Raw genomic sequence first — 25,594 nt, 5'->3', positions numbered from 1 at the left:
AGCCTCGGTATCTTGGATGGATCGCAGTGAAGCGATTCATCCTCACAGATGCAGTGACGCAGCATCATCTTAATCTTCAGCATGAGTCATCAGGCACGTACTGTACTCAAGGTACAAGGTTTCTATCATCATCATCAATTGATCAATGCAGGCAAGAGCAGCGTTTGACAGCAACTGCCAAGGTTCGGCATCAGGGTAACGCGGGGAAACGACAATCAACCACCGTTTAAACCAAGTCCGAGCAGAAGGAGCCTCTTTTGTTTCCTTGCCTTCTTTTTTTCCAATAATTTTTTCGTACCCAATTGCTCTTAACGGCTAGAGCGAACCAAGAACTGGTGAGGAGGCTCCAGAAAGCTCGCCGCCCAGCCAATCAGCGGCCCGGATCGCGCCTGTGACCCCCCCGGCAATCGCGCCAGAAAGTTCAAAGGAAAGAAGGCCTGCAAAAGGACTGGATCGCAGCCTTCTCTTGTGACGGGCTCCGACACCTTTTTCTCGGCCGCCAAAACGAACGGGAAAGAGAGACGAGGCAGCCGAACGACGATCCGCCAGCCTCGCCCCAGAGAGAGGGAGAACAAGGGCCGCTCTCCTGTCTCCGGCCGACCAGCAGCGCAGCGCAGCGACTCCCCGCAGCCCTGGCGAACGAGCTGTTGCCCGAGCGAGCGAGCGAGCAGCGATGACTTCGGCCGGCGCCCACGACCAGCTCGACGGCCGTCTCGACGATGCCGCACCCATGCAACAGCCCGACCCCCAGCCCGAGCCTGCAGTTGCAGCTGCAGCTTCCGCTCCCACGACGACGGCGGCCTCGCTGGCTGTTGCTGCGGACGCGGATGCTGCCCGTGCCGCTGCGCAACGACTGCCCGACGACCCCAAGCCCGCAGCTGCGTCGATGCTGCCCGAGGCCGCGCACCAGCCGGCGCAGGATCCTTCACGGCAGCCGGACCTCGAGCTCGGGCAATCGCAGCCTGGAAGCAGGGCAGAAGAAGCATCCGTCTCGATTAGCGACAAGGCGACATCATCCGGTCCGCAGCCTGGCTCTCACGGCGACGCGGCGCCTACTGCAGCCACAACAACCGCCGCATCAGCATTCACACCAGCGCCGTCATCGTCGCTGCCAGCAGATTCTGCTGCGCCCCCACAGCAGGCGCATGCTTTAGAAGAGAACCCAGAAGCTTCAATCGCTGCCGCATCCGCCACGGCGACAACGACGACGCCGCTACCGCCGCCTCCAACCTTCAACGGTGGAGCCAAGACCGACAGTGGCTTAGAGCAGTCGGTAACACCAAACGCAAACGCATCTGGAATCGGTGCCTCTGGTGGCCTAAAAGCCACAATCGAATTCAAGGAACACGGGGGCCAGGACGTTATAATGGCGGACGCTCCCGGAGTTACCACGACTGCTGCGGCTGCTGCGACAGGGGCACCTCTACCAGCGTCTGTCGTGCACACTGCCCAGGTGACATCGGCAGACCAGTTCCCATCCTCAACGCCATTCGCATCTCAGCCTGCTGCCATCGACCACCGCCACGCATACATGATGATGGCTCTGGCCTCCATGTCTGCAGCACCGCCCGCCATGTCGCCGCCGCCCACCGTCACTCCCTCTCAGATGACCCTACCCAACGTCGCAGAAGAAGGGTACTTTGGCCTGGGCTCTAACAATAACCTGCGCCAATCTGACCCCGACATGGGCCTTGAGTCGTTTGCCCGTGTAGAGTTCGCCGACAGCGTCTTTCAGATGACCACCTATGCCGTCATCATCGGCCGCGACCAGCGAGCTCTGGAACAGGCAAGGCGCGATGGGAAGCGTGCCGAGGAGTATCAGCGGCGCGTTGAAGAGAATGCGAGCAAAGGCCTTCCACCGCCATCTCCCATTCCTCTGCCTCAGGACCGTCACAAGTTTAGTAAATCGTACGTCAGTGAGGAAGGCGGCATGCTTGGCCCGGAATCAGATAGCGAAGACAACGGGCGTCCGGCGAAGCGGCGCAAGACCAGCACCACAGGATCGTCGCAGCAGAATGAAAACGAGAACCCTCAAGATAACATCATATCAAACCGCCAATACGTCTCCCATACTCCTGGCGCTGCTGCAGTTGACTTGGCCTCGCTGAGGCCGTCTCCCTGGCATGTTCCTTTTATCGGCATCCACTCTCCCGGCCCAAACATTGCGAGCAAAACAAAGGCCATCTCCCGCGAGCATCTCAAGATTGCCTACAACCCGGATGAGGGTGTCTTCGAGGCTATTCCCTTGCACAAGAATGGTTTCTTTTGCGAGGATGTGCATTACAAGAGCGAAAAGGTGGTTCTCAGGTGCGGCGATCGCCTCCAGATCAAGGACGTTGGCTTCAGATTCATCATCAACGGCGTAGAGAGAGGACGAACCGGCGCAGAAGAGTATCAGGAAGAGGATGCCACGAAGAAACGCCACGCTCACGGCGGGAAGAGCATGAGCTTCGACTTTACACAGTCGCATGGCAACGGCCAGATTCAGGACACGAGCGATGAGCTGTCGGATGTGGATGTCAGCCCGGCGGAGCTGTCCGACTTTGGCGGTGACGATGAGGCCGAAGGAGAGGAAGAGGAGAAGGCCGAAGAAGCGGGCGTGGAGGAGGAAGAAGAAGAAGAGGAGGAGGAAGAAGAAGGCGATGATGAAGACGAGGAGGAGGGAGATGCCGACGTACCAGAAGCATCCATCGAGGGCGACTCTGAAATCAAGGACGAGGGAGAAGCGAATAACGACCTCTCGATGCCCGAGATACCAAGGAAGAGGGGGCCTGGCAGACCGCCAAAGAATGGCATCATGTCGAAGAGAGAGCAGCGCTTGCTTAAGAAGCAGCAGCAAGAAATGGCCAAGAAGACACTGCCTCAAGCGCCGCCGGTCGAGCCGCCCATCAAGCGCAAAGTCGGCCGGCCGAGGAAACACCCGCTGCCGGAAGACGGAGTGGACCGTCCCGAGAAGCGCAAATACAAGCCTCGGAAGCCCAAGAATGAGGACGGCGCCGAAGGCTCCGATGCCGAGAGACGAGCGAGGGAGAAGAAGGAGAAGAAGGCGCGGCCTAAGTCGCCTCCTCTGGAGCTCAAGATTGAGGACTACACCGAGGAGCAGCTCCAGAAACCGAACAAGAACTACGGTGTGCTTATTGACGAAACATTGACGGCGGCGGGCCCCGACGGTCTCACATTGAAGCAGATTTACAAGAGAATCTGCCAAAGATACCCGTGGTTTTATTTCCACACCGAGACAAAGGGGTGGGAGAGCAGCGTACGCCATAATCTGATTGGGAACGAGGCGTTTAGGAAGGACGAAACGACGAACCTGTGGTCTCGCGTGCCCGGTGTTGAGCTGGATGCTGGTAAGAAGCGAAAGGCATCCTCTCCGGACCGTGGGCTGGCGGCTGCGCAGGCCTATGGACATTACTCGTATCCCTACGCCGCGCAGCACATGGTCCCTGGAGCGCATCCTGGCTACCCCCCCGGCCAGGCACAAGCTCCGACATATCAAGCTCCCGCATATGCGGCGCAGCCGCCGAGCCAAGCATCGCGTCCAGCGCCGTATGGCCCATCACAATCACCCCCTGTCCACCAACCGGTTCAGCCGGCCGTGGGCGCTCCGCCTCCGGCTCCAGCCCCGATCCAACTGCCAGGATACGGTCCCCCGGCAGCCCCGGCTCGCCCCCAGCTCGGCGTGCCCCAGCCCGGAGCCTACAGCTCGCCCTATGCCTCACGGCCGCCTCCCCTGGCAAGCCCGGCTGTCAAGGCCGAGGACAGCGGCGCCGGCGTACCGACTGCGGCTGCCGTTGCGCCTGTCCAGCAGCCAGTCCGACCAAGCATTTCGCCCGCCGCCACCACGGAGCCAAAGGTGGCCGCTGCGGGGGCCGCGCCAGCAGCGCAGAAGACGACTGTGCAGGCTGCCGCTCACCCGCCGCAACCTCGACCACAGGCGGCGCCTGCTCGGCCGATCATCGAGCCTCGCCTGCTTGGCGCAGTCGTCGGCCTCAAAAACGGCCTCGTGGACAACCTCAAGAAGGCCGGCAATCCCAAGGCTGAGGCCATTGTCATGTCAGCCCTGAACAGGTGCATTGGGCTCAAGAAGGAAGCGACCGAAAACGACAAGATGGAGGCCATCTGCATCAAGGGAATCCGGCAAGTCATCGACGGCTTCACCAAGGGCAAGAGTCCCACGCCCGGAAGCTCCACCTCATTGCCTACAGACACGCCACCTGTTTTCGAGCCCAAGGTATTGGCTGCGCTGAATGGGCTCAAGGATGCCTCTGTCAATGCCATCAAGGCTGGTCTGGGAGAGGCCAAGGCTGAGGCCGTGACCTTGTCCGCCATTGATCGGGTGATTGGCCTCGCTGACGCCAGCATCATGCCCAAGGCGGCCGAGGGCGAGCCGGCGAGCAACTTTGAGGGGGTGGAGCAGCATCTCATGAAGTCTATCCGGCAGCTCCTCCAGGGCATGAATCAGAAACTCCAGGGCGATTGATTGGGCATTGGGTGTGGGCTGGCAGGAGGAATGACTAGCAGAAGGATTGTCAGGTGTTCGCACGAGCTGAGCATTTGTATAACGACTGTATCGTCCGTTCCAAGGGGGCTGGGCTTATGCTGGCCCACTGGGACCCAGAAAGAACTTTCGGGGCGCGTGGGCCTCGATGGAAGGACTGGCGCGGGTGCACGCATGTTTTGACGTCTTGTTGTACGGCTACGGCTTGATGCGGGCCGGATATACTATGGTAGCGTTTCTTTAATGAACTTGATCATGTTGCCTCGTACAGTTGAATTGTGAGATTCCTGCTCAAATGGTTGACTTGCCACACATGTCCCCTGATCATTGGGCAAGTATACGTAGGTGATGATGACCAGGAGAAAGAAACATGCAACTCCCCTCCTCCTCCCCCTCCCCCTCGCCCCCAAGACCTAAAAGTAAAAGCAAATCAGCACTCAGGCAGAAATACCACGTGAAAACTTCAAAATGACACTAGAGACTAGACAGGAGGAACCTTGCACAAGATCCACTGAGCGCAAAGCATACCACAAAACACAGAAGCATATAAAGAAAGTCTTCAAAGAATATTAGGTATAGTCTTAAATTACTATAAACCCTTCCACCCCCCCCCCTAGGTAATAAGAAAGCGGTGATGAAATGGGGTACTGGAGCTGCATAACTTTCTTCATGATCCGAATTACGAGTTTTCTTTCTTTCTCATTAACGGGGCGCCTCCCTCCCTACCTGCCAAGAAGCCAGCCAGCCATATCTCATGTCAAAAAACAAAACTTTCCCTCTTTCTTGATTTCTTTTTTTTTTTTTCTTCTCTTTCTTCCGCTCCTCACTGCAAGCTTCTCCTCCTTACTGCAAGCACTAATAATGATAACTCCTTCTTTGGCGAGTAAAGCATTTCCTCCCCCCTTCCCACCACTTCATGATGACGTCGAGATTTCCCATCCTCCCACTTAACAATGTCAATATCAAATCAAATCAAATCAAATCAGAGCTCTTCCTCCACCGCAGCGCATTCTATGCGCTCAACGGCGAAAAGGTCGAATCCTTGTCGCCAAAGTTCACGTCCAGCCGAGCCCCGTCAATCTTGAGCGCCGCCAGCTGCTTGTCCATGCCGGACACGCCGCTGCCCGCCTCGCCGCCTTGTGCCCCCGCGGCACCCGCGTCCTCAAAGCCCGGGGGCCGATGGCGCATCTGCTTCGCCTTGGCGAGGGATATCGTCTTCTGCTGGTACGTCGTCGTGATGGGCTGGGTGTCGTCCCGCTCGATGGTGGACTTCATCAGGGCGGCCATCCACAGGCGGCCCTGCTTCAGGTTGGGCACGGCAAAGTAGTGCACCGTCGGCTTGGTGAAGCTGACGCCCTTGGACAGGCCCGCTCGCGGCGGGACGAGCTTGAAGATGAACATGGAGTCGTCGCCCTTGTTCAGGCCATCGTCGCCTGCGGGCGTGTGGCCGCTTGGCATGATCGACCCGCCAGCTGCGCCAGTCAGAGTCGCGTGCAGTCCGGTCAGCCTCTCGTTATCAGCCGGAAGAACGCGGTGGAAGGAGATGTCAATCAGGCCCTTTTCTTGATCGTCTTCCTCCGAGTAGTAGTAAGCAAGCCGGCGTCCCTTGAGAACAAAGAATCGCGGCTTCCAGGTCGTCATCAGGTTGGAGCTCTTCTTCTTCATCCAGCCGTAGTAATCCGCATCCTTCATGGCCACCGCAGGTGGAATCTTCAACAGGCCTTGCGTGTAGGCACTCGTCTCCTTCTTGCCCTTCTTTCCACCCTTCTTGTTGGCGGGAGCCGTCGCCGTGACGGGGCTCTTGAGGGCTTCATGAGACTCGAGTTCCAGGCTCTGCCCTGCCGAGGCGGTGCTGGATCCCGTCCGCACGGGTGAGGGGATGGGCGGCTCATTCGTCGAGAGGTCGGCCGATCCACTGCCCTTGGATCTCTCAAAGGTAAGCTTGTCTGATATGGCTCGCATGGCGGGCCGCGTGGCTTTGCCGACTGGTTCGGTCACCGACGAGAGCCAGCCGGCGCTGAGGCCCTGGCCCTTGCCGGCGACTGGCGACGGCTCCGCCAGGGCAGGGTTCATCATGGTGTCCAGGTTGGTGACGGCCGGCGCCGGCCCATCCTTGGCCGGGGGCGGCGGGCGGACAGAGTCGGTCGTGTTGGTCGAGGCGTTTCGCCTGTGGGGGCTCGCCTGGATGCCGTAGTACTTCTGGGCGGCGGACGGCGCTCCGTCCCGGAAAGAATCGACGCTACCGTATCTCGAGTGCCGGGAGAGGGCCGTTGCGCTGCGCACTCTCTGCTCGTCGGCGTAGCTCTGTTGAGTCCCGTGGTTAGCGCTGTCACGTTTCCGCAGCACATTGCGGCCCTTCTTATATACCTCGGTGCCGGAGAAGTAGCCCCGGTCCAGCTCGACGGCGGAGTCCTGCAGCTCGGGTTCGGACGTGCCTAGCATCTCCTGCAGTCCCGTGGAGGAGAGCGGCCGTTGAGAGGTCTGCGAGACGGCGCCGCCCAGGGTCCAGTTTCGATCAAAGGAGGGTTGTTTCTTATGCACGCCATCACCCACGGACAGGTTTGCGTTGGCCGATACCTTGGGCACCGTTGCATTGGAGCCTGGGAGGCGGAATTCGGTCGAGGAGTGGCGTCGTGAGTGGTTGAGGTCTCGGATGGATGCCGCAGACGGCCGCTTGACGTGTGTGCGCGAGGGGCTCTCCTGAGCGCCGTTTGTTGGGGTTATATGAGCGGCTGGAGAGGCCTTGTTAGATGACTGGGCCAGGGACAGGCGCCTAGCCTGGACGGAGGTGGGTCGTGATGATATTGAGTTCCCTGTCAGGGTGCTCGTTCGACTTCTCGTCCGTTTCGCATCCTCGGATCCGCCATCGCTGCCGCGCGTATGCGTGGCGCGCCGGCTATCTGGCTCGTCGCCGCCGACCATGTCTTGAAGGGCCTTAATCTTCTGCCACGTTTTCAGGCGCCGGCCCACGGACCCCAGATCGAAATCCTTAATGAACAGGGAGCTCTGGTCCATGCTTAGCAGCACCTCACCCGAAATTTCCTGGTCCCTGAACACTTCGCAGTGGTGCTTCTCCACGCCTTCGGTAAAGAGATACTCGGCCACATCGTCCGGGGACCAGGCCTCCACCTCGGCGCGACTGTGTTCGGCCTCCTCCTCTTCGTCCGTCTCTTCTCCCTGGATGTACGACATTCGGTGGTCAATCGCAACGCTGTACTCGCTGCCAGAGTCCGTAGCGGCTGTGTTGCCAGCACTGGTGCCGGGCGGTGACTGCAGGTGGGTAATGTGCTCGTTGATGACGTTGAGAGTTTCGCTGAGGAACTCGTCCTGTCCGCTGTTGTCCAGAGCAGAGACGGGGGATCCTGTGCCGCCCAAGCCAGACACGGGAGCTGACTCGGTTTTCATTAAATGCGCTGGCAGAGCAGAGGGCGATGCGATTGATGAAAGAGGCATGGCAGATGAGCTCGCCGAAGGATGAGCAATCGGGGTGGCCTGGAGGGATGCCTCTTGAGTGACTTCTACCAGGGGAGAAAGCGGCTGTGAAGACATGAAAGCAGGGGTCGAGGCAGGGTTCGAGACGGCTCTTGGGGTCGGCCGGGTATAGACTAAGATGACGGGCAAAATGGCGAAGATTAGCGGAGGTCTGCTGGATACCGCGTATACACTGCTTGATGCATTGAATCATGGCGTTGAGCGCTACTCACCTTCAGGGAAGAGACCGGTGTTGTTGTTCGTCATGTGGCGACCTAGAAACCAGCCGTCTCCAAACTCGTCGTCTCGTTCCAGCAATTCCACGCGATCCCCCTTCTTAAGGCTCAGCTCATCTGAGCTTCGGGCAATAAAGTCGTGGATCACCATGAGTAGGTCGCCCACGTCGGGCCGGACAGCCCCGTCGGTTGCTGCTCGCGATGCCATTGTGCTCGACGGCGCGTGCGTTTATATACAGAACAAACCGAAGAGCAACCGGGGGGAGACAAGTTGTTGTTGTTGTCGTCGTGACTGTTGTTGTTGAAGCCAAGCAAAGGGGTGACGATGCAGCCAGGCTGCAGAGGTGGGAGCGGTTGGTCCCGAAGAGTGACGACAGCTGGACGGGGGAGAGCGGGCGGGAGGGTTATCGATGCCGTGAGCGGATGCGTCTCGCCTGTTCTGTAAGCCAAGAAGATGCTACTGCTTTCATCAACGCTGTGAGGCGACAACGGCCATGAGCGGTCTTTGCCCGAATCCCGATGGGGGGGACGAGCAGGAGGGAGCAGGAGGGCGGTCGAGCCTCGTCAGGCGGGTTCATGCGCTGCGCCGCGCCGCAACTGGAGATTGCGTCGTCTGGAACGACCAGCGAGGCTTGCCGTTTGCCGCTGGGCTTCGACCCGGACCGAGTTCGCTGTGTACGGGCGGCGGCAGTTGAGCACAGAGTTGGGAGCAGAAAAAGGCGAGCCTGTCCTTTGCCCCCCAGCCCAAGACCCCTTTGGAGCCGCTTGGGCCTCGTGAAAAAGCGTCCGGGGAGCGGAGAGAGGCGCGCACAGCGGAGGCGGGCGCTGGCAGTGGCGGCAGTCCCGTGGTTTCGCCTGTGTGCGCTGCGAGCTGCTGCGCCCTGTGTTGCAGCTGGGGGAGCGACCTGGAGAGGGCTGGAGAGGGCTGTGCCGAGCAGGATCTGGAAGCCCGTTTGTTGGGTTGATTGGACGGCGCTGCCAGATTGGTTGCGTTGAGGGTTGAAACGGTTTGGATTGGTGCACGAGTTGGCGGCTCAGGCGATTGGGCGGCTGGAGGCTGGGCTGGCGAATCGAATCGCAGGGGCGCTGCACAGTGTGCGCGTTTAGGGGAGTTGGGCCAACTCAGGCCACTGGAGCCGGATTTGGAGACGGCCAGCACCGTTTGTTGATGCTGCCAATATGAACCTCGTGTAAATCATGATGGATTGGTACAGTACGGATGGGGTATTCGATCATGACAATAATAATGGATACTGAAACTAGTAGTGACAAAGATTTTTCTTTCCTTCTGTCTTTTCTTTCTAACTACTTGTACTCGAGTTGTTGTATGCTGACAATGGGTAGCGATACCAATCCTCATAACCTACACAATCCTCTGTCATCAACTTAAAGTGCGTCATCCAAGTGTGTCTTGCGCTTGTTTCAACTACAAGTCGCCACTCCATGCATCCACATGTAGTGCCTCAAGGAACATTCTGTTGTATTCATACTACCGTATTCAAACCTCCTACGTTAAGGGTAGAGACTACTTACTTGATGTCAAGCTCATCATTGGCCCCTTGTCGTCTTCAACTCTCACTGAACACTCCCGTCACGAATCCTCTGCTCCATCCGAATCTGCTCCAGCGAAATGGGCCGAAGCACCGGGTTGGAAAGCCTCAGACAGTGTATTGCATCACCGTACGAGGCGACAGCAGCAGCATCCAGCAACTCCGTCTCAAAGGTGCATCCGTAGCAACAATGCCTCCTCGCAACGACTTCCCAGGCATTGACGACTGCAGGATGCAAGGCGAGCTCCCATGTTCCCCTCATTGTGATCACAGCCAGTTCCCTCGCTGGGGCTCGCTGGTATCTGAAGACCATTGCCAATCCCTCTGATCCATTCCATATCTCCATAGTTTCGAGCTTTCTCATTGCCATGGCCGCCCCCGCTGCTGCCTGAAGCATGTCCTCCGTCGTCTCAGAGTCCTGATCGGGAGTGAGCAATCGTGAAGTTAGCGCCAGCCATGTCAAGTTGCGCCATCGCCAGGTCGGCTCGCGGGCGGCAAAGAAATGGCTGGCGTCTACCATGAACGATGCTGAGAGGTGCTCAAGCAAGAGACTGGCACTGGCGAGGGCCTGGCTGACAACAAGGGTCGAGCCTCGGTCAGTATCGAAATTCGGGAAATCAAGCAAGTACTGTGGACAGGAAGTCTCGAACAATATGTGTCGGCGTACTCGGCTCAAAGCAAGGGACTCCAAGAGCGATCGCATGCCTGCAGATTGACCAGATTCGGTATGATGTCAGTGCTTGGTAACATCACAACAACAAATGCATGGCAGACTGACATTCATCCGTCGAGGCCTGCTGTGTATGAACCCATTCCCTCCAAGGCTCGTAATGCACCTCCCGAAGACGGGGAAGACGGGCAAATATGCTTGCCAGCGCCGTCGGTTTCCATCGTCGGCGGTTCTGCTGGCGAAGAAGCACACTCGTCACTGCTGGGACCAAAGGCAGCAGATGCCAATACTCGTGTTCTTGTCCGTCTTCCGCAAAGGGCCCGTTGCCCATCATGTCGTTGAAAATCTTGGAGATGGCCCATCTGTCTGGGGCGAACCGTCGCCGGCCACCACGCCAACCGTGGTGCCAGTCGTCACATTTGGCTTGTATCGCTCGCTCTACGCGTCCACGCCGGCCGCTCTCTTCAAAGGATACATCGGGTTCGAATGTCAGATACTTGAACCAGTGCTCTGAATCGCTGACGGAGTAAATGCTAATGTCCAGCTGCAGGCTGCCGCGTGAATCCCATCTGCTGAGAGCTGTGAAGACATCAAGCAATGATACCATGATCATGAAGCTGTCCGTGTTCCGGAACCCTCGCAGTAATGGATCCATGGGCGCGCACATATAGCAGTCGTATTCCATGAGTTCCAAGCACAACCATATGGATCGTACGAGAGCCCTATTGCGGTGGACCATGGACTCAAACTCCTCGATACGCGACGGCGTCAGCCTGATTCGAGCGAACGTGCGCGGTTCTACGACCGCCTGCCATTCTCGCGACACCGTGGCATAGGGAGCCTGGCGACAACCGTCTTGCCCCAGGAAGGACTGCAGTATCTGGTGCCGAATCTCTGGGGGCAAGCGATGCCACGACCTCTCGCTGCCGGATTCTGACGACATTGATGATTTGATGGGTCAGACAGTCGCAATAGTGCTAGGATGCAGTATAGCCCGTCACCAGAGGGATAAATCACAATGAAGAGGAGGGGCAAATGGTTTGAGACGCCGAGTGCTCAGTGTTTCGGGGCCATCGAGACGGGGGCTTGCTCGTCGAAACCTTGATAATCTTGCTGCCTTGAAGTTTTCTCAATAAGAGGCGAGCAGCTGTTGTAGCGTGTTTGTTTTGTGCGAGTCACACTTGACCACGAGATGAACAGAAGGCTATCCGAGGGTTCATTAGTGTGGCGTTCTTCTGCTTGAAGAAGGCAGTAATTCCCGAAACATCTCGGGCAGTGTCCAAGGTAGTCATAAACGGCCCGTCTGTTCAAAGTTACGCAGTTGCTACTCCTCAAGTTGATATCGATTGGGGTACCTCAGGAAGGCGGTCCCTTGTAGTGTGTATCATGCGAGGCATTTGGTTAGTGAAGCACCCAGAACTTTTCAAGATGGCAGAGCTCCTCTTTGACCAATGATCCAGGATCAGTCTCAGCCCTACCAATATAATGTGATTGCCGCGTCTCTCGCATACGTTGAAGTCTAGGTATAAGTGCGGATGACGATGCCTTCATGTTTTAAGTACCTACTGTATGTGGACGATGTGGCCCCCATACTACCTTACCTACTTAGGTACCAAGACAGTGCAAGAGCGACCGGACCTTAGAGTCCAGAGGGAAGCGGGGTCACATGGCAAGTTGACCCGATATGCGGGGGACCCACCTATCGGAATACAGTGTCTCTCAAGATGCAGTCACACGGCTCAGTTTTCCTACCGCACAGTTTCACTAAATCCTGCTTCTCGTCTCCTGTTCCTCTTCTCTCTTGTTGTAATCAATCACGGTAGGTTGTCCCCTGCCTCAGTTACCTATGTACACAGAACCCGTATACTCATGGGCAGTCTACGCTGCAGTACGAGCTGCCATACTTGTTGAACTGCGTCCCGAAGGCAGGACGCCGTATGCAGTCTACCATCTTTGGAACGTCCTCAGCCGTAGGTTGGCTGCATGCAGTGCAAGGCTCCAGCTCAAGCCACTTCAGGTCTCGTTCAAATTGTAGGGCGAATCCAAGTGGAATCAAGTGGAACAGTTCCCACGTTGGCGTGAGGCTATCGAAAAGTGCCGAGCGGGTGCCTGACTACGAGGTTTGGACTCCATTACATTGTAGACTAGCCCAACCTCATTTGAGCACAGAATCTGTGCCTGATGACTCCCAATTCTTTGCAGTACTCCATGATGGAGACGGGAGATGAAAGCAAGAAGTGAACACAGGATGTCGAAGCGCTTCGCATGCCGCGCCCCCTGCTATTGACGCGCCACCATGCGTCTTCCTCCGCCATTACACTTTGTACGACGTATCTACGGCACACAGGCATACGGACACATCCCTTGAGAGAAGCCGCTTGTCTGGAAACAACTAGGTAGGAGCATCCAATATGTGAATGGGTACATAAGGTATAGGTGAAATGTAGGTAGTCGTGATGCTTCCCTTAGGAGCACCCGGAACCTTGTCAAAAAGAAGGTCAAGAAGCTGGACAATAAAGAGCCGCCTCGCCTCACCGCCCAGACTCCAAGGGCTCTGGTGACTGCAAGATTGTTAAATCTCTGCATTCCTTGCACGGCCTGTCCAGCGGGTGGTTGCTTGTCACGCTGCATGGCTTGCTGTGGCTTGCATGAGAAAAGCAAAGAGGGAGCGTGACAAACAACTTGCAGGACGACGAAGCGCATGGGCCAAGATCCTACCGCCCAGCCCTGCGGCTGCTCTCTGGCGGCGAGTTACGCTGGCACGGCACGCGCATCCTGGGGAGACGTCGTGATGCTGCATGTCCCTTGTTACATGTATCCTGCGCATACCGTACTGTAAGGCTGCCAACGAGTGGGCGCTTTACGCTCGACGGCGGCCGAGATTCACAGTTCAGGTACTGCTGGCAAGGTGCCTTATGCGAGGGAGGTAGAAGTACGGTTGAGTCAGGCAGCTGATGCGCACGCAGATGGGTATCGATACAGATGCGGCTTGCCTTGATTCCCATGTCTTGTTTGTCTCTCCTCCTCCCCTCTCTCTCCCTCTTCATCTTCCTCTTCTATCCTCACTGGCTCGAGCCGAGCCATCAATCATCTCTGCCTGAGCACTGAAGCAGCTATCCTTCTGCGTCCGACAAAGCTCAGAGCAATCACTTCATCCGCACTCACATACTGGGAGCCCTTGCTACAAGGATTCGCCCATCCATCCATCCGTCCACTTACAGTCAGATACATCCCCGTCCATGCCCAACGCCCCCGATTCACAGCATCAGCCAACACCACTCGCCTCTCACAAGTAGGATCAGCTGCAATGCCTCCAAAGCCAGGGACCAAGCAGATTAGCAAGCCGCCTCAACGAAAGTCCAAGCTGAGCAGCCGAAGTCTGCAGTTGGCAGTCGAAATAGGTGCTGCTTCTGCTGCTTCTAACACGGCTTCTTCTGCTGCTGCTGATACTGCTGTTGCGAGCGCCACAGTTGGCTCTCCCGCCATTGCTGCCTCTCCTCCCCCCTCCCGTCTCTCCGTCTCCGGCTCCGCGTCGGTGCCCGATTCACAGGCACATACGGCACAAGCAGGCCGATGTGCATGGACCTCTTCGCATAGGTAACGCAGCCCTATCATTGCATTCCTCGTGCTGTCGTAGTCATCCCCTTCTCATCCTTTCTCTGTCCCTTCGTCTTTTCTTGCTCCTTCGTCATCCCACTATACTTTAATCTTTCTGTTTTTCTTTGTGTTATCTTCTTTAAAGTCTTCCTCCTCCTTTTATATGTCTACATTCTGGGGAGTGCCGCCTTCTGCGAGCTTCTGGTCCCCTTCTCTGCTTTACTTCTACCTCTCCAGCATACCCCATGCTCTCTACAAATAGACCCATACTCGGACATATCTGCTAACAAACATATACCTGTGCTACATAGCGCTTCATCCACGTGCACGTTACCCTCCCCATCTCTCACCAGTGAAGCAAGTCCGGCATCCACCCATGCTCAAGGCCAACCAGACGGACCTACGACAGCCCCAGCGGAATCAGCACCAGCGTGGCATGCCCCCTATGAAATTCGAAAGATGGACACAATCGACCAAACAACGAGCCATCAGGTTGGTGATGTCGATATGCAGAGAACAGACCGAAATATGCCTACACCGACACCAGATACGGCTCCTAATGCTCCTCCTCTCCACACAGCCATGTTCCAGGCCATAGACTTGATGAAAGACAGGATCCAGCAACTCGAGAAAGGCAATGTAACTGCCACGCTCACCGAGAGGGCCCGGTATGGCATGCTTCTTGGAGCCTGCCACAACATGGACCCGGTGTTTCTTATCCTTCACCAGCAATACTGTTGCTGGCTGATAGACAGGAGGGCAGCATATGCCCGCTTCCCCCTTCAGCCCGCCGTCATCGATGTAGCCTTTGATGAGCTGTATAAGCTGTTCCAAGATGGTGAGCGACTGAGTCCTCCCCATCAGCTCTGGTGCTCCAAATTCCCGGAGTTCAGCGACGACGTGGTTGGTCTCAATCGCGTGTATTGCCAGATCAAAGACTTCCTCATGATGTTTGCCATCAAGTGGCCACGCGCCTTGGCAGCCGTCAAAGCCAAAAAGGTGCCCCTTATGGCATTCCAAATCCGCGACTGGTTCTCGTGTACGTCGCCAACCATCGCCAACACGCTGTTCACATACATCCGCAGAGTAATCGGGGTGCCCAACGGACCGCTGGGGGTAGAGATCAACCATCTCTTCACCATGGATAACCGTCAGGAGCGCGCATTTGAAGAGCAGAACGTGTCGCCGGAGGAAAGGGCGGACATCCGCAGCACTATGCTGAGGAGCTACTTGGCTGTCGTGCAGAAGGCTCGAATGCAACAAGCCAGTCTCACAGGTTGGTCAAGGCTTTCTCCGATGCATTCTTATCTCTTCTGACAACTGTTTATCGGGGCTGACTGGTCTATGGGGTGTTCGCATTATATATAGCCGTGCCAGCTGCCAACGCCCAAGGAGTGCCGGCACTTGTGCCAGCCAGTGGCAGCACCATCAATATCAACAACGACGCAAACACAGACGCAAACGTAAACACGAACACAAACACACACATGAACGAAAACAACAGCAACAGCCCAGGTGTTACCCCGAGTGCAGCGCAACAGCCGCAGCTTTCTCATCCTCAACAAGGCCATGAGCACGTAACACCGGCTGATATGGCTCGTCCTCAGCCTCACCAAGCTCTTCCGCATGCCTCTCCCCAAGCCTCCCCTCAGCCCCTTCAACCCGCTCAACCTGGCTCTCTGCCTGCGCGCCCACCGTCTCAGCCTACAGCGAGCTCCGAAGGTCAGCCTCGGCCTTACGGCCTACAATACTCAACAGGCGCCACCGACCGCCGACAAAGTTCGCAGGCTGCGAGGCTTCCAGGACCACCGGGGCCGCCCGTCTTGGAGCAACAGAATTTTTTACCTCCAATGATTTCACCGCGAGACGAATCTCTACCACCTATAGAACAACGGCCAAGGCAGCATCAGAGTGAGAATGCTTCTCACCCTTCTCCGTCTTTACCTTCTCCTCCTCCCCAGCCTCTGCAGGCTTCTCCCACTCTGTCTCGTCGGCACCCGTCTCTTCCTGCGCGTCCTTCCGTTCCTCATCATCCCACTCCCCCTCCTCCGCCCCCTCACTCTTCATATACTCCTCATGTCCAACATCCTTCTCCTCCTCCGCAACCACAGGAGCCTCATCGCCCTCAGTTTTCTCCTCCACCGAGTCATCCCCAGCAGTATCCTTCTCCCCAACCTCCCCAGAGTCCGCAAAATCCGCCGCAAACCCAACATGTGCAGCGCCCACAATCATATCAAAATCAGCAACAGACTCCTCATTCTCAGCGTCCTCAGCACCCTCAGCAACCCCAACTTGCCCAGCGGTTGCAACATCCCCAGCAATCCCGACACCTCCAGCAACTTCAACTCCTCCAGCAGTTTCGAAATCCCCAGCATCCCCAGCATCTTCAGTATCTCCAGTACGTTCGGAATTTCCAGCGGCAGCAGCTGTACGCTCGGCAGCAGCTGTACGCTCGGCAGCAACTGTACGCTCGGCAGCACCCTCTTCCACAGCAGCATCAGCAGCAGCAGCAGCAGCAGCAACATCATGGCAATCCTGGCATTCAGAGTCATGTCCGTGGCACAAACCCCCAAGCAATGCAAATTCCCATTCCCACACCTCATAACCTTTTGCTGCCCCATTCAGGACAAGACCGACAACAGGCCGGTATACAGGGGGGTGGCAGGCAGCATCACCGACCGTCTTCTCTGCCCCCCAGTGGTCCGCCGTTGTTCCTGACTCACCCACATCAGCAGACTATGCCGCCAGCTCAGACGCTGCAAATGGCCCAGGGCTCCCAGGGTCCTCAGGGGTCGGAGGGATTCCAAGACCGTCAAGGCGAGAGTCGGGTACATTCAGGCCCTCAGCTTACCCTGGCCCTTCAGCATCTCCCTCTTCCCCCGATGCCGGTACACATGCTGCAGGCTCCTCTCCTGCCTTATGTGCAAGGGCAAGTGCATACTCGAGATCGCCCTCCAGCGCCCGCACCGCATCCCGGCCCGACGACCAGCCAGTCAGTTCCGCAGTTCAGTACTCATCCCCTTCCCCCTAATGAACATCCTTTCAGCCCGCATGACTGGACGTCAGTACAAGCAAGCCTCCACTTGTCTGGTTTGCGTAGCCCTCGGAGAACTTCCTCCAGCCCAGCACTAGGCGCGCAAAAGCATATGACTCGTTACTACCAGTTCCTCTCAACGTTTGCCGTGGAACCAAGGGAGATATCTCCCCAGATGGGAGTCACTGTCCTCGAGTTTGACGTTGCCCAAGAAGAGGCAGATCGTCTCTCCATTACCAGCCGACCACCTGCCTCGCCCCTCGATGATCCGTTCCTTACCCAGTTGCCCGTTAGCCGGCACTTCAACAACTCGCTTCGATACCGTCTCCGCATGTGCGCGAGCCGCAAGAAGGAGGGACCTACGACTTTTGATGCGGCTACATGGACTCGAGGCGCAACTTACTGGCCGCCGCACATCTTTGTCTCGGTCAATGAGGAGATTATGCATGTCCGCCGCAAGCAGCATTTTCATCACGACTTGCCGCTCGAGCTCACCCACTCGCTGTCCAAGGGAAAGCATAAGATCAACGTCAACCTGCCGCTGTTCCCCCAAAACCTCAAACAAGACTTTGTCTACTTCATGGCTGTCGAGCGCATCGTCACGTTGGATCACGATACTGTTTGGGACATGGTGAATTCTGGGCCCCATGCCGGGGCAGAAGCAACCAAGAAGGAGATCTGCAGGCGACTCAGGGCATTGGATACTGATGAGATTATCATTGAAAGCGACGCCTTGACGGTATCGGTCGCAGACCTGTTCAGCTCTACGCTCTTTGACACGCCCGTGCGAGGCCGCAACTGCCTGCATCTCGAGTGCTTTGACTTGGGAAACTGGCTGATTTCTCGCCCAAGCAAGCCATCGCCGGGCCAAGGCGAGCCGACTACGGTAGACTGCTGGGGCTGCCCAATATGTGGTCTGGATGCGCGGCCCTGCAACCTCGAGGTAGACGACTTCTTTGCCGATGTAGCAAAGAAGCTCTTGGCTAGCGGCAAGGCGAGCGTCCAGAAGATTGAGGTGGTTGCGGACGGCAGCTGGACGGCCATAGAAGAGGGCGATGAAGGCGAAGAGCTGTCCGATTCTGACGGTGGCCAGCCGAGCCCTCGGAGCCGAGTGGAGATCCACGAGATAACTCCAGATGCAATTGAATGATGCGTTATTAACACTATGGACGCATCACCATGGAATTTGGAGGCGTGGAGCAATATAGGATTATACATCCATTGTCGACATCGACGTCTACTATCTCCATGCATAGAGGCTTCCATTCGGATCTGTTGACGAGAGAGAACACCTTCAACGAGCGGTGGTTTCAACCACATGTATGGCTGAATATTCTTTGCTTTATCCAGATGCGTCTGTAACAAGCTGGCGAAGGATTCTGGCCTGGGCAGGGAGAAGAACACTGATTTGGATGCAAGGGGAGGCCTTTTATACAGTCGTCGTCTTGGAGAGAGAGGTTAAGGCCCTACTGGGCAGCATTAAGTGAAGGCATGATCCAGCTAACTGTAGGTACACAAGTATTATAAAAAGGCAGACAAACAGAGAAGAACTTGACGCAGGGTCGGGAAACGGACAGAGGAAAGTGATTGGCTGTTCGTGAATACGGGAACCCCCGATGACTTGTGCAAGAATTGAAAGGTGAGGCTTGGGATTCATGTGCAATACGAGACTAACGTCGGAGAGTCGTCTTCAACTGTCAGTGTTTCCACTCCGCGAATCCCGCCAAATGATCGCGGAATCTTTCATCTTGACAAAAGCAATCGGGGCTCGCAACTCAGGGCCAAACAGGAAGAGCTGTGGTTGATTCTACATTTCGTTATTTGATCAAATAGCAGCTATTCTAAGCCATGAGCGCATCGACAGAGAGACGCAAGTCGCAGAGTCTTCTTCGACGACGCAGGGCATGTGAGCAATGCTCCAAAGCCAAGGCGAGATGCCATTTTCAAGAACTGTCCTGTTTGTCTTGTGAGAGGTGTGTTCTGATAACTCGATAATCTATGCGGTCGCTTGACAACTATGGAGACGCTTACGGTTGGGGAATTGCCAGATGTAACGAGATGGCGATGGATTGTATGCAACAGACGAGTCGGAGCTTGAGGAGGCCGAGGCGGATGATGTCTCGTCGGTTAGTCTTTGTCTGCCTGAGATGGTTGATGTTTTGCTGATTCGAAACGAATGGCGTTGGAGGTCATGTAGCAGTCAAGCCTCGAACAAGACACTGATGCAGGATAATGAGACACTGACTTCGGATGCGCGCAGCTCCTCGCTCATCGCAACTACATCCATCACGGGATCTCCTAGTCTTCCAGTCCCATATACAGAACCGGATTCAGATCCCAACAAACCAAAATGTCACCATCCGGTCGAAACCACTCAAGAAACGCAGTCATGCGTATTCAACCTCCCCTGGCCACACGCACTCGGCTTGGGGCTTTGACGATGCAGAGAGCTGATGGGCTGGGATGTGGCAATCGAAAATACTAGCATGGCTAAGGTATTGCTCCAAGTCTAAAGATTGAGAGACAAACACAAGTAACCGGAAAGGTGAGGAATCCTCCAGTACTTGCAAACGCCGAAATCAGTTCCGCTCTTCTATAAGTCTCACTGCCATCGCTATGGATACATTAATAATATCATGATCATCATATTTTGGCCCGCGGCTTTCCATACTTTGGTTTGATGGGTATCTTCGGATGCGGCCCCTCGAGTGACAATCCCGTAATCTTCTCCAGCTCCTCAACCGCCTCGTACGTCCTCCCCAAGTGCACCTTGATCGTGTTGAATCCCTGTCTCCGCGCCTCTTTCAGGTTCTCGCCGATATCGTCCAGGAAAACGACGTCCTTGGGCGAGATGCCGTTCTCCCAGCCCTTCCCCCGGTGCCGCGGATCATGCGCATTCTCCCTAGCAAAGGCATTCAGCTTCTCAAGAGCGAGCCGGTAGATCTCAGGATCAGGTTTGCGAATGCCGACGTGCGCCGACGATATGAAGAGATCAAAGATCTGGCGAACGGGCTCGTCAAAGAAGTCTTCCCTGTGAAGCTTGTGGCCCGGCGGGAAGATGACCGTGTTGCTCAGGGCGGCCAGGATATACTTGCCGCTGGCCCGGAGCTTCTGCAGGGCGGGATACATCCAGGGGTCGGGCGCGTCCGCGCCGGCCATCATCTCGTTGAACAGCCACTTGCCGTCGATGCGCGGCAGCGGAGGGATCTCTTCCTTGGCCAGGCGGCGCTGCGGGTCCTTTGCCTGCTGCGCCGTGTAGAAGTCCTCCCAGAGCTGCTGCACGTGGAGGTCTCGCGTGAAGCCGTCGAAGAAGGCGTCGTCCATGGGGATCTCGCCTCGTTCGATGCGCTGCCAGAAGCCTGTGGGACCGGACTTGGAGATGGAGTAGTTTATCCAGCCGGGCGGTATGCCTAGGGAGATCTCATAGTCTAGGATAATTTGAAAGGGCGATTTGACCTGTGGATGTTAGTCAAGGTGAAGTAGCACCATGTGAGGCTCACTTTATCCTGAGTGATGCATATCCTCAACTTACACAGACACCGCCGATATCGAACAGGAGGACCTTTGGCTGTATACCTTCCATTTCGGCATCAATCGCCTCCAAAATGAGCTCAACAGATATGCTGTCAGGATCCATGCAGTGATTGGAAAGAAAAAGGGAAGACTCGGTACATCATCGAGACAAGACAGCTCTCATCAATCCCCAGCTCAAGCAAGTTGCCGTACCTCGGCTCGCGGTCCATTGTCCACGCGCCATCACGGACGATAAGATAAGACGCAAATGGCTTGGACCGTCATTACCCCATATTCTACTAGCTTGCTTACTAAGTCAACTGCCAGCTTCCGTCCAGGGGTGGCGTCATGTGATTCGTCCCCAACCCGGCTGACCGCGGTGTGGGAACTAGGCGAAGCGGATGGCGCACGAAATTTTAGGGCTTCACAAAATAGCCCACCGTGGAATTTCGCCCTCTCTATCCTCATCATCAAATTTCCCACCCAAAGTTTGAGGACCAAAGCCAGCCATCGCCAGGCCAACACCGTCAAGATGGTAAGTTGTGGCCTATCGTGAAGACCTCTTTCCCGGTAACATGGGAAATGTTTTCAAAGCAGGGGCAGAAATGCCGCTCAATTGCTCGTGATTGAGAGTCGTCGCAAATTGCTTCGGAAGGAAGACGAGCATTCTGAAGCGCAAATTGCTGACTCGGGGATTCTTGCAAACAGCCTTTCCAAAAGCTCGCCAAGAACAGCGCGTACTACAGGTGAGTCTTGAATATTTCCCCTGGGCTTTTCCTCTGCGTTGGAGGGAAAATCCAAGATCTGCTCCTCCATGCGGTGGAATGGAAAAATAACTAACAGATTCTCGACAGCCGCTACCAGACCAAGTACAAGCGCAGACGTGAGGGAAAGACCGACTACTACGCCCGTAAGCGCCTCATCACCCAGGCCAAGAACAAGTACAATGCTCCTAAGTACCGCCTGGTCGTCCGCTTCACCAACCGGGACATCATCATGCAGATCGTCAGCTCCGAGATCTCTGGTGACAAGGTCCTGGTCGCCGCCTACTCCCACGAGCTGAGGGCCTACGGCATCAACCACGGCCTGACCAACTGGTCCGCCGCCTACGCCACCGGTCTCCTGATCGCCCGCCGTGTCCTCAGCAAGCTCGGCCTCGACAAGGACTTTGTCGGTGTCGAGGAGGCCGACGGTGAGTTCACCCTCACCGAGGCCGCCGAGACTGAGAACGGCGAGCGCCGCCCCTTCAAGGCCTTCCTCGACGTTGGTCTTGCCCGCACCTCCACCGGTGCCCGTGTCTTCGGTGCCCTCAAGGGCGCCTCCGACGGCGGCATCCTCGTCCCCCACTCCGAGAAGCGATTCCCCGGCTACGACATTGAGAGCAAGGAGCTGGACGCCGAGACCCTCCGCAAGTACATCTACGGCGGCCACGTCGCCGAGTACATGGAGACTCTGGCCGACGACGATGAGGAGCGCTACAGCAGCCAGTTCGCCAAGTACATCGAGGACGATGTCGAGGCTGACGCCCTCGAGGACCTCTACACCGAGGCCCACAAGGCCATCCGCGAGGACCCCTTCAAGAAGGTCGAGGGTGAGGGCGAGAAGAAGACCAAGGAGGAGTGGAAGGCCATCTCCAAGAAGTACCAGACTCCCAGACTCTCCAAGGCCGAGAAGGCTGCCCGCGTCCAGGCCAAGATCCAGAAGATCCTGGCTGAGGAGTAAAAAAAAAATTGGGGTGCTCTTGCGCAGGGTTGCGAATTTGGTTCTCGAATATATTGGGTCTGGAGTTACAGGAATGAAAGGGTCGGTCCTCATGGTCTTGAATGAATGAAAAGATACCTTCCACTCCGGATCTATAGATCCATTTTTCGTGCAATACTTTTCCAGCGTATACCATGTGTTCTTTGCTTCCGCCATGCCAGTCAACGTGATCAGCCATTAGCACTCGTTCGGTGCAGCTTAAAATGTGAACGCGTTCTGCGGATGGCCAAACTTTGACCCCATGGGAATTTGGTGCCCGAGTAAGGTACATACTCCCAGTCACCGTAAGCAACGTTAATCGGTCGATGTCTTCTGCTTTTATAACAGCATGAGGTCTAAACAAACACTCAGCCTCCATGCTGTCGTTTCAACAAGCAATGCAGTCAATGTTGGTTCGTAGCTTGTGTTTATTTGGTGTTTCCTGTCTGTGGACTGCCCTACCCTAAAGTCGACTCACCTCCCCCAACTTTTTTCCACCAACAGTAACACCACTCGCTGCTTGCATTTCTCGTTACAACGCAGACTCGTCACTGTCAGGTTGATCTCAACTCTTTTATCTCAGTGAGCTACGATCTCGTGTATTGTCCATCGATCGTTAGGGTAACATGTGTATCATTGTAGGCAAGTTAACATACTGAATGCCCTCACGTGGAATGAGTCCCACATCGCACCTATCCAACTCCTGAACCCCATCACCTGTGGAACAAGTGAGTCTCAAGCTTCCTATCCAGAGTAACGCAATGGAATCTGCACGACAAGCAATCTTTCCACTCCCATGGCCTCGGACATCATCGGCGAAGAAGATGGAAGTGTCCGTGTGGAGGTTGCTCCCGGTGTGGTTACATCCGCCTAAATACAAATGCCACGGACATGCGGTAATGAAGCAGGACTCCCACCTCCTTTGTCGTATTCCATGGTCCGCGGATATTGAAGATGAAGAAGGCAACACAGAAATGGAATCAAAAATGCCGATTCCGATGTTCCTGTCCTTCTTTCATTGCATGATGGGTTGTACCGGAGTTTCCTTGACCAGGAAACCCCCCCAAAAACGGCACGAAAATGATTATTTGGCTCTGGCCCCTTTCTGTCGCGAGGTCGGTCTTTGACCAGAAGCTCCGATCCTAATAACGTCCAGCATGCTATTTTGGTCGTACGTTTTCCCAATAGCCAGGGGTTCAATTTGCCAACCGTCCTGATCACGGACTCGGAATTACCTACAGCTACTCCGTACAGCCCCCATACATGCCTACAGCTTGGGCGAGGTCAAGGTGCGGAACGGCAGTCCCACTTGCATGAAGTTCATCATCGGAGATGTTCTTCAGCGTTGTCCGACATCATTGCATGTTCTAGGTACTTTGGTGGCTCCCGGGTAAGGAGTAGCAGTACATACATGCAGATGTTAATCGCTTGCTGCCCTTGCAGGATCCTTTGAAGGCGTGCAATGTACGAAATAGTGTATGGGAGAACTGCACTTGGTGTCTTGAAAACCATGGCAATGTCACACAGCAGGCGACCAGAATGACGTAGACTGAGCCAATACGTCAACAACAGTGAGGGACGAGAGGCGATCTCCCTTCTCGCTGCTTCGGTCCCTTACGTTAGACGCATATATCATGCTCACGTGCCAAGTGCGCGTCCGTAATCCTTAGTATTCCCTGCTGTGCTGTACTTACTCATAAAATGGTATTACCGCCAGAGCTGCTCTTTGTGACTTTGTGGCTAATACGCCAGGGGTCGAGATGCGTCCAGATATTAACGTTTGTAGGTACTTCGGGCTCGATAGCCGGGCGAGCCCATTTCCCATCAGCTCAGCCAAAGCTGACGGGGCCCTGGTTGAGCCATTAATTTCAGGCGCTCAGGAGACGGTCGCCGATACGTGTTATGAGCTGGCACATGGCTGAAGAAGCAATCTGAATTTTACAGTACGCTGTGGCGCCGTTCCGATGATCGCTCGGCTCGCCCGGAAGGAAAAGTACATGTAGGCAAGGGGACTCTGAGCCAGGGCCGACAAAAAAAGGCTCGTCGGTATATCCTTCTGCGTAGCTGAGCACAATAACGGACCGTTCGTTCCCACAAAGCGAGTACTCTCAACACTACGGAGGGAACAGCATTTCCCTCTATGGAGCTGGTTCCGCGAGTGTACCTTAGGGTCAAACAAGTACGGTGGACCGCGACCCATTGGACTGGATTGGGTGCTATCCGGAATCGGGACACGCGAGAGCGAGAGACGAAAAAGAAACTCAGGGACCTGTCAGCGGCCGGGCTGGCAGGCTAAGGCGGCAAGTGCTTAGAAACCGGGTCCTCGCTCGAGCAGGATTGGGCATTTGCCGCGGGAAGGTATGAGGATTTTGCCTTTTTGTGTGCTGCCACAGTTCAAGGTTGCTTTGGTGCTTGTTGTGGGTGTGGCTTGCGAATACAGTCAGCCAAGTGATAAGGCAATGCCTGCCCAGGTGGTGGTGACATGAGCTCATAGGTTGCCCTAACAGAATTCCAATAGGTACAGTAGGTAGTTGATTAGTAGGTACGGAGTTCGCCTCTGGGTGGTATGTTCCCTGTTTTGCTGGGCGGTCTTTGGTGCAATGCGACGAGATGCCCTGTGGCAAAAGCACGACGACGAACCCTCGCCGTACACCAAAAGCAGGCGACCAATTGGGGCTGGGCTACAGGGGAAAAGCACTCACTTTGGCCTCGCAAGGGGGCTCGCGTGATGGAAAGAATACAGGGAACCTCGGCCAGACTTGACGAGTCCCACGCGGACATCGTGGAACACCTTATGAAGGTATTAGGGACGAACTGCCCTGACGTAGGTATCGGTACGGGATGGAGACCAGGGAGCACTTGGATGTCGCAAGTACGGGTACGACTTGGCTTTAGGCTCAAGGTTGACATGCCACAAAACTCTTGGTCTGGCGGCACTCGGGCGAGAGGCGAGAGACGCAGAAGTAAGGCAGTTCGGTAAGTACCGTGGTGTACTGTAGTATCAATCAGACGGAGAGCAGCTTATTAACTACTACTCTTACACCGAGAAAGGTTGAGGGCTACTGTACGAGCTTGACGGGATAGTTACCAGCAGACACACCTGAAGGATGGTCGAGCTCAGCGACCGTGATCTACCCCGCTAGTGGCTTGTCAGGCGTCTCCCTTCAGTGGCTCCAGTGGCTCCAGCGGCTCCAGCGCCCCTCCCCGTGTTTTTCGCCTTACCCCAGCCTATTGCCTCGATCGCTCGCAGCTGGAGCCAGTCAAAGGCGGGCGGAAGCCTGT

At 55.9% G+C, this 25,594-nt stretch overlaps 7 protein-coding genes across 7 annotated transcripts; 4 read left to right on the top strand and 3 right to left on the bottom strand.

Moving 5' to 3' along the window:
- Nucleotides 1-673: 673 nt before the first annotated feature.
- Nucleotides 674-4,483, top strand: CCMA1212_003440 (uncharacterized protein; the record flags this gene model as incomplete). Its single annotated transcript, XM_073700788.1, has 1 exon — nt 674-4,483. One exon carries the CDS (start codon nt 674-676, stop codon nt 4,481-4,483), a length of 3,810 nt encoding a protein of 1,269 aa, XP_073560369.1.
- Nucleotides 4,484-5,512: 1,029 nt separating this feature from the next.
- Nucleotides 5,513-8,416, bottom strand: CCMA1212_003439 (Protein BOI2; the record flags this gene model as incomplete). The annotated part of the gene is made up of 2 exons (XM_073700787.1): nt 5,513-8,106; nt 8,206-8,416. 2 exons carry the CDS (start codon nt 8,414-8,416, stop codon nt 5,513-5,515), a joined length of 2,805 nt encoding a protein of 934 aa, XP_073560617.1.
- A 286-nt stretch (nt 8,417-8,702) lies between these two features.
- CCMA1212_003438 (uncharacterized protein) lies at nt 8,703-8,903 on the top strand (the record flags this gene model as incomplete). Its single annotated transcript, XM_073700786.1, has 1 exon — nt 8,703-8,903. The coding sequence occupies one exon, from the start codon at nt 8,703-8,705 to the stop codon at nt 8,901-8,903; it is 201 nt and encodes a 66-aa protein (XP_073560616.1).
- An 880-nt stretch (nt 8,904-9,783) lies between these two features.
- CCMA1212_003437 (uncharacterized protein) lies at nt 9,784-11,371 on the bottom strand (the record flags this gene model as incomplete). Its single annotated transcript, XM_073700785.1, has 3 exons — nt 9,784-10,326; nt 10,426-10,463; nt 10,537-11,371. 3 exons carry the CDS (start codon nt 11,369-11,371, stop codon nt 9,784-9,786), a joined length of 1,416 nt encoding a protein of 471 aa, XP_073560630.1.
- Nucleotides 11,372-13,735: 2,364 nt separating this feature from the next.
- Nucleotides 13,736-18,209, top strand: CCMA1212_003435 (uncharacterized protein; the record flags this gene model as incomplete). Its single annotated transcript, XM_073700784.1, has 3 exons — nt 13,736-14,025; nt 14,337-15,301; nt 15,394-18,209. The coding sequence occupies 3 exons, from the start codon at nt 13,736-13,738 to the stop codon at nt 18,207-18,209; spliced, it is 4,071 nt and encodes a 1,356-aa protein (XP_073560629.1).
- Nucleotides 18,210-19,702: 1,493 nt separating this feature from the next.
- On the bottom strand, nt 19,703-20,642 carry CCMA1212_003434 (Acyl-CoA dehydrogenase family member 10; the record flags this gene model as incomplete). Its single annotated transcript, XM_073700783.1, has 2 exons — nt 19,703-20,515; nt 20,592-20,642. 2 exons carry the CDS (start codon nt 20,640-20,642, stop codon nt 19,703-19,705), a joined length of 864 nt encoding a protein of 287 aa, XP_073560628.1.
- A 462-nt stretch (nt 20,643-21,104) lies between these two features.
- On the top strand, nt 21,105-22,294 carry CCMA1212_003433 (uncharacterized protein; the record flags this gene model as incomplete). The annotated part of the gene is made up of 3 exons (XM_073700782.1): nt 21,105-21,107; nt 21,281-21,318; nt 21,427-22,294. 3 exons carry the CDS (start codon nt 21,105-21,107, stop codon nt 22,292-22,294), a joined length of 909 nt encoding a protein of 302 aa, XP_073560627.1.
- Between the last annotated feature and the right edge of the window lie 3,300 nt (nt 22,295-25,594).

The sequence above is a fragment of the Trichoderma ghanense genome, assembly GCF_004382785.1.
Source record: "Trichoderma ghanense strain CCMA-1212 chromosome Unknown scaffold_3, whole genome shotgun sequence".
NCBI lineage: Eukaryota > Fungi > Ascomycota > Sordariomycetes > Hypocreales > Hypocreaceae > Trichoderma > Trichoderma ghanense.
This window is presented reverse-complemented; position numbering and strand designations above follow the sequence as displayed.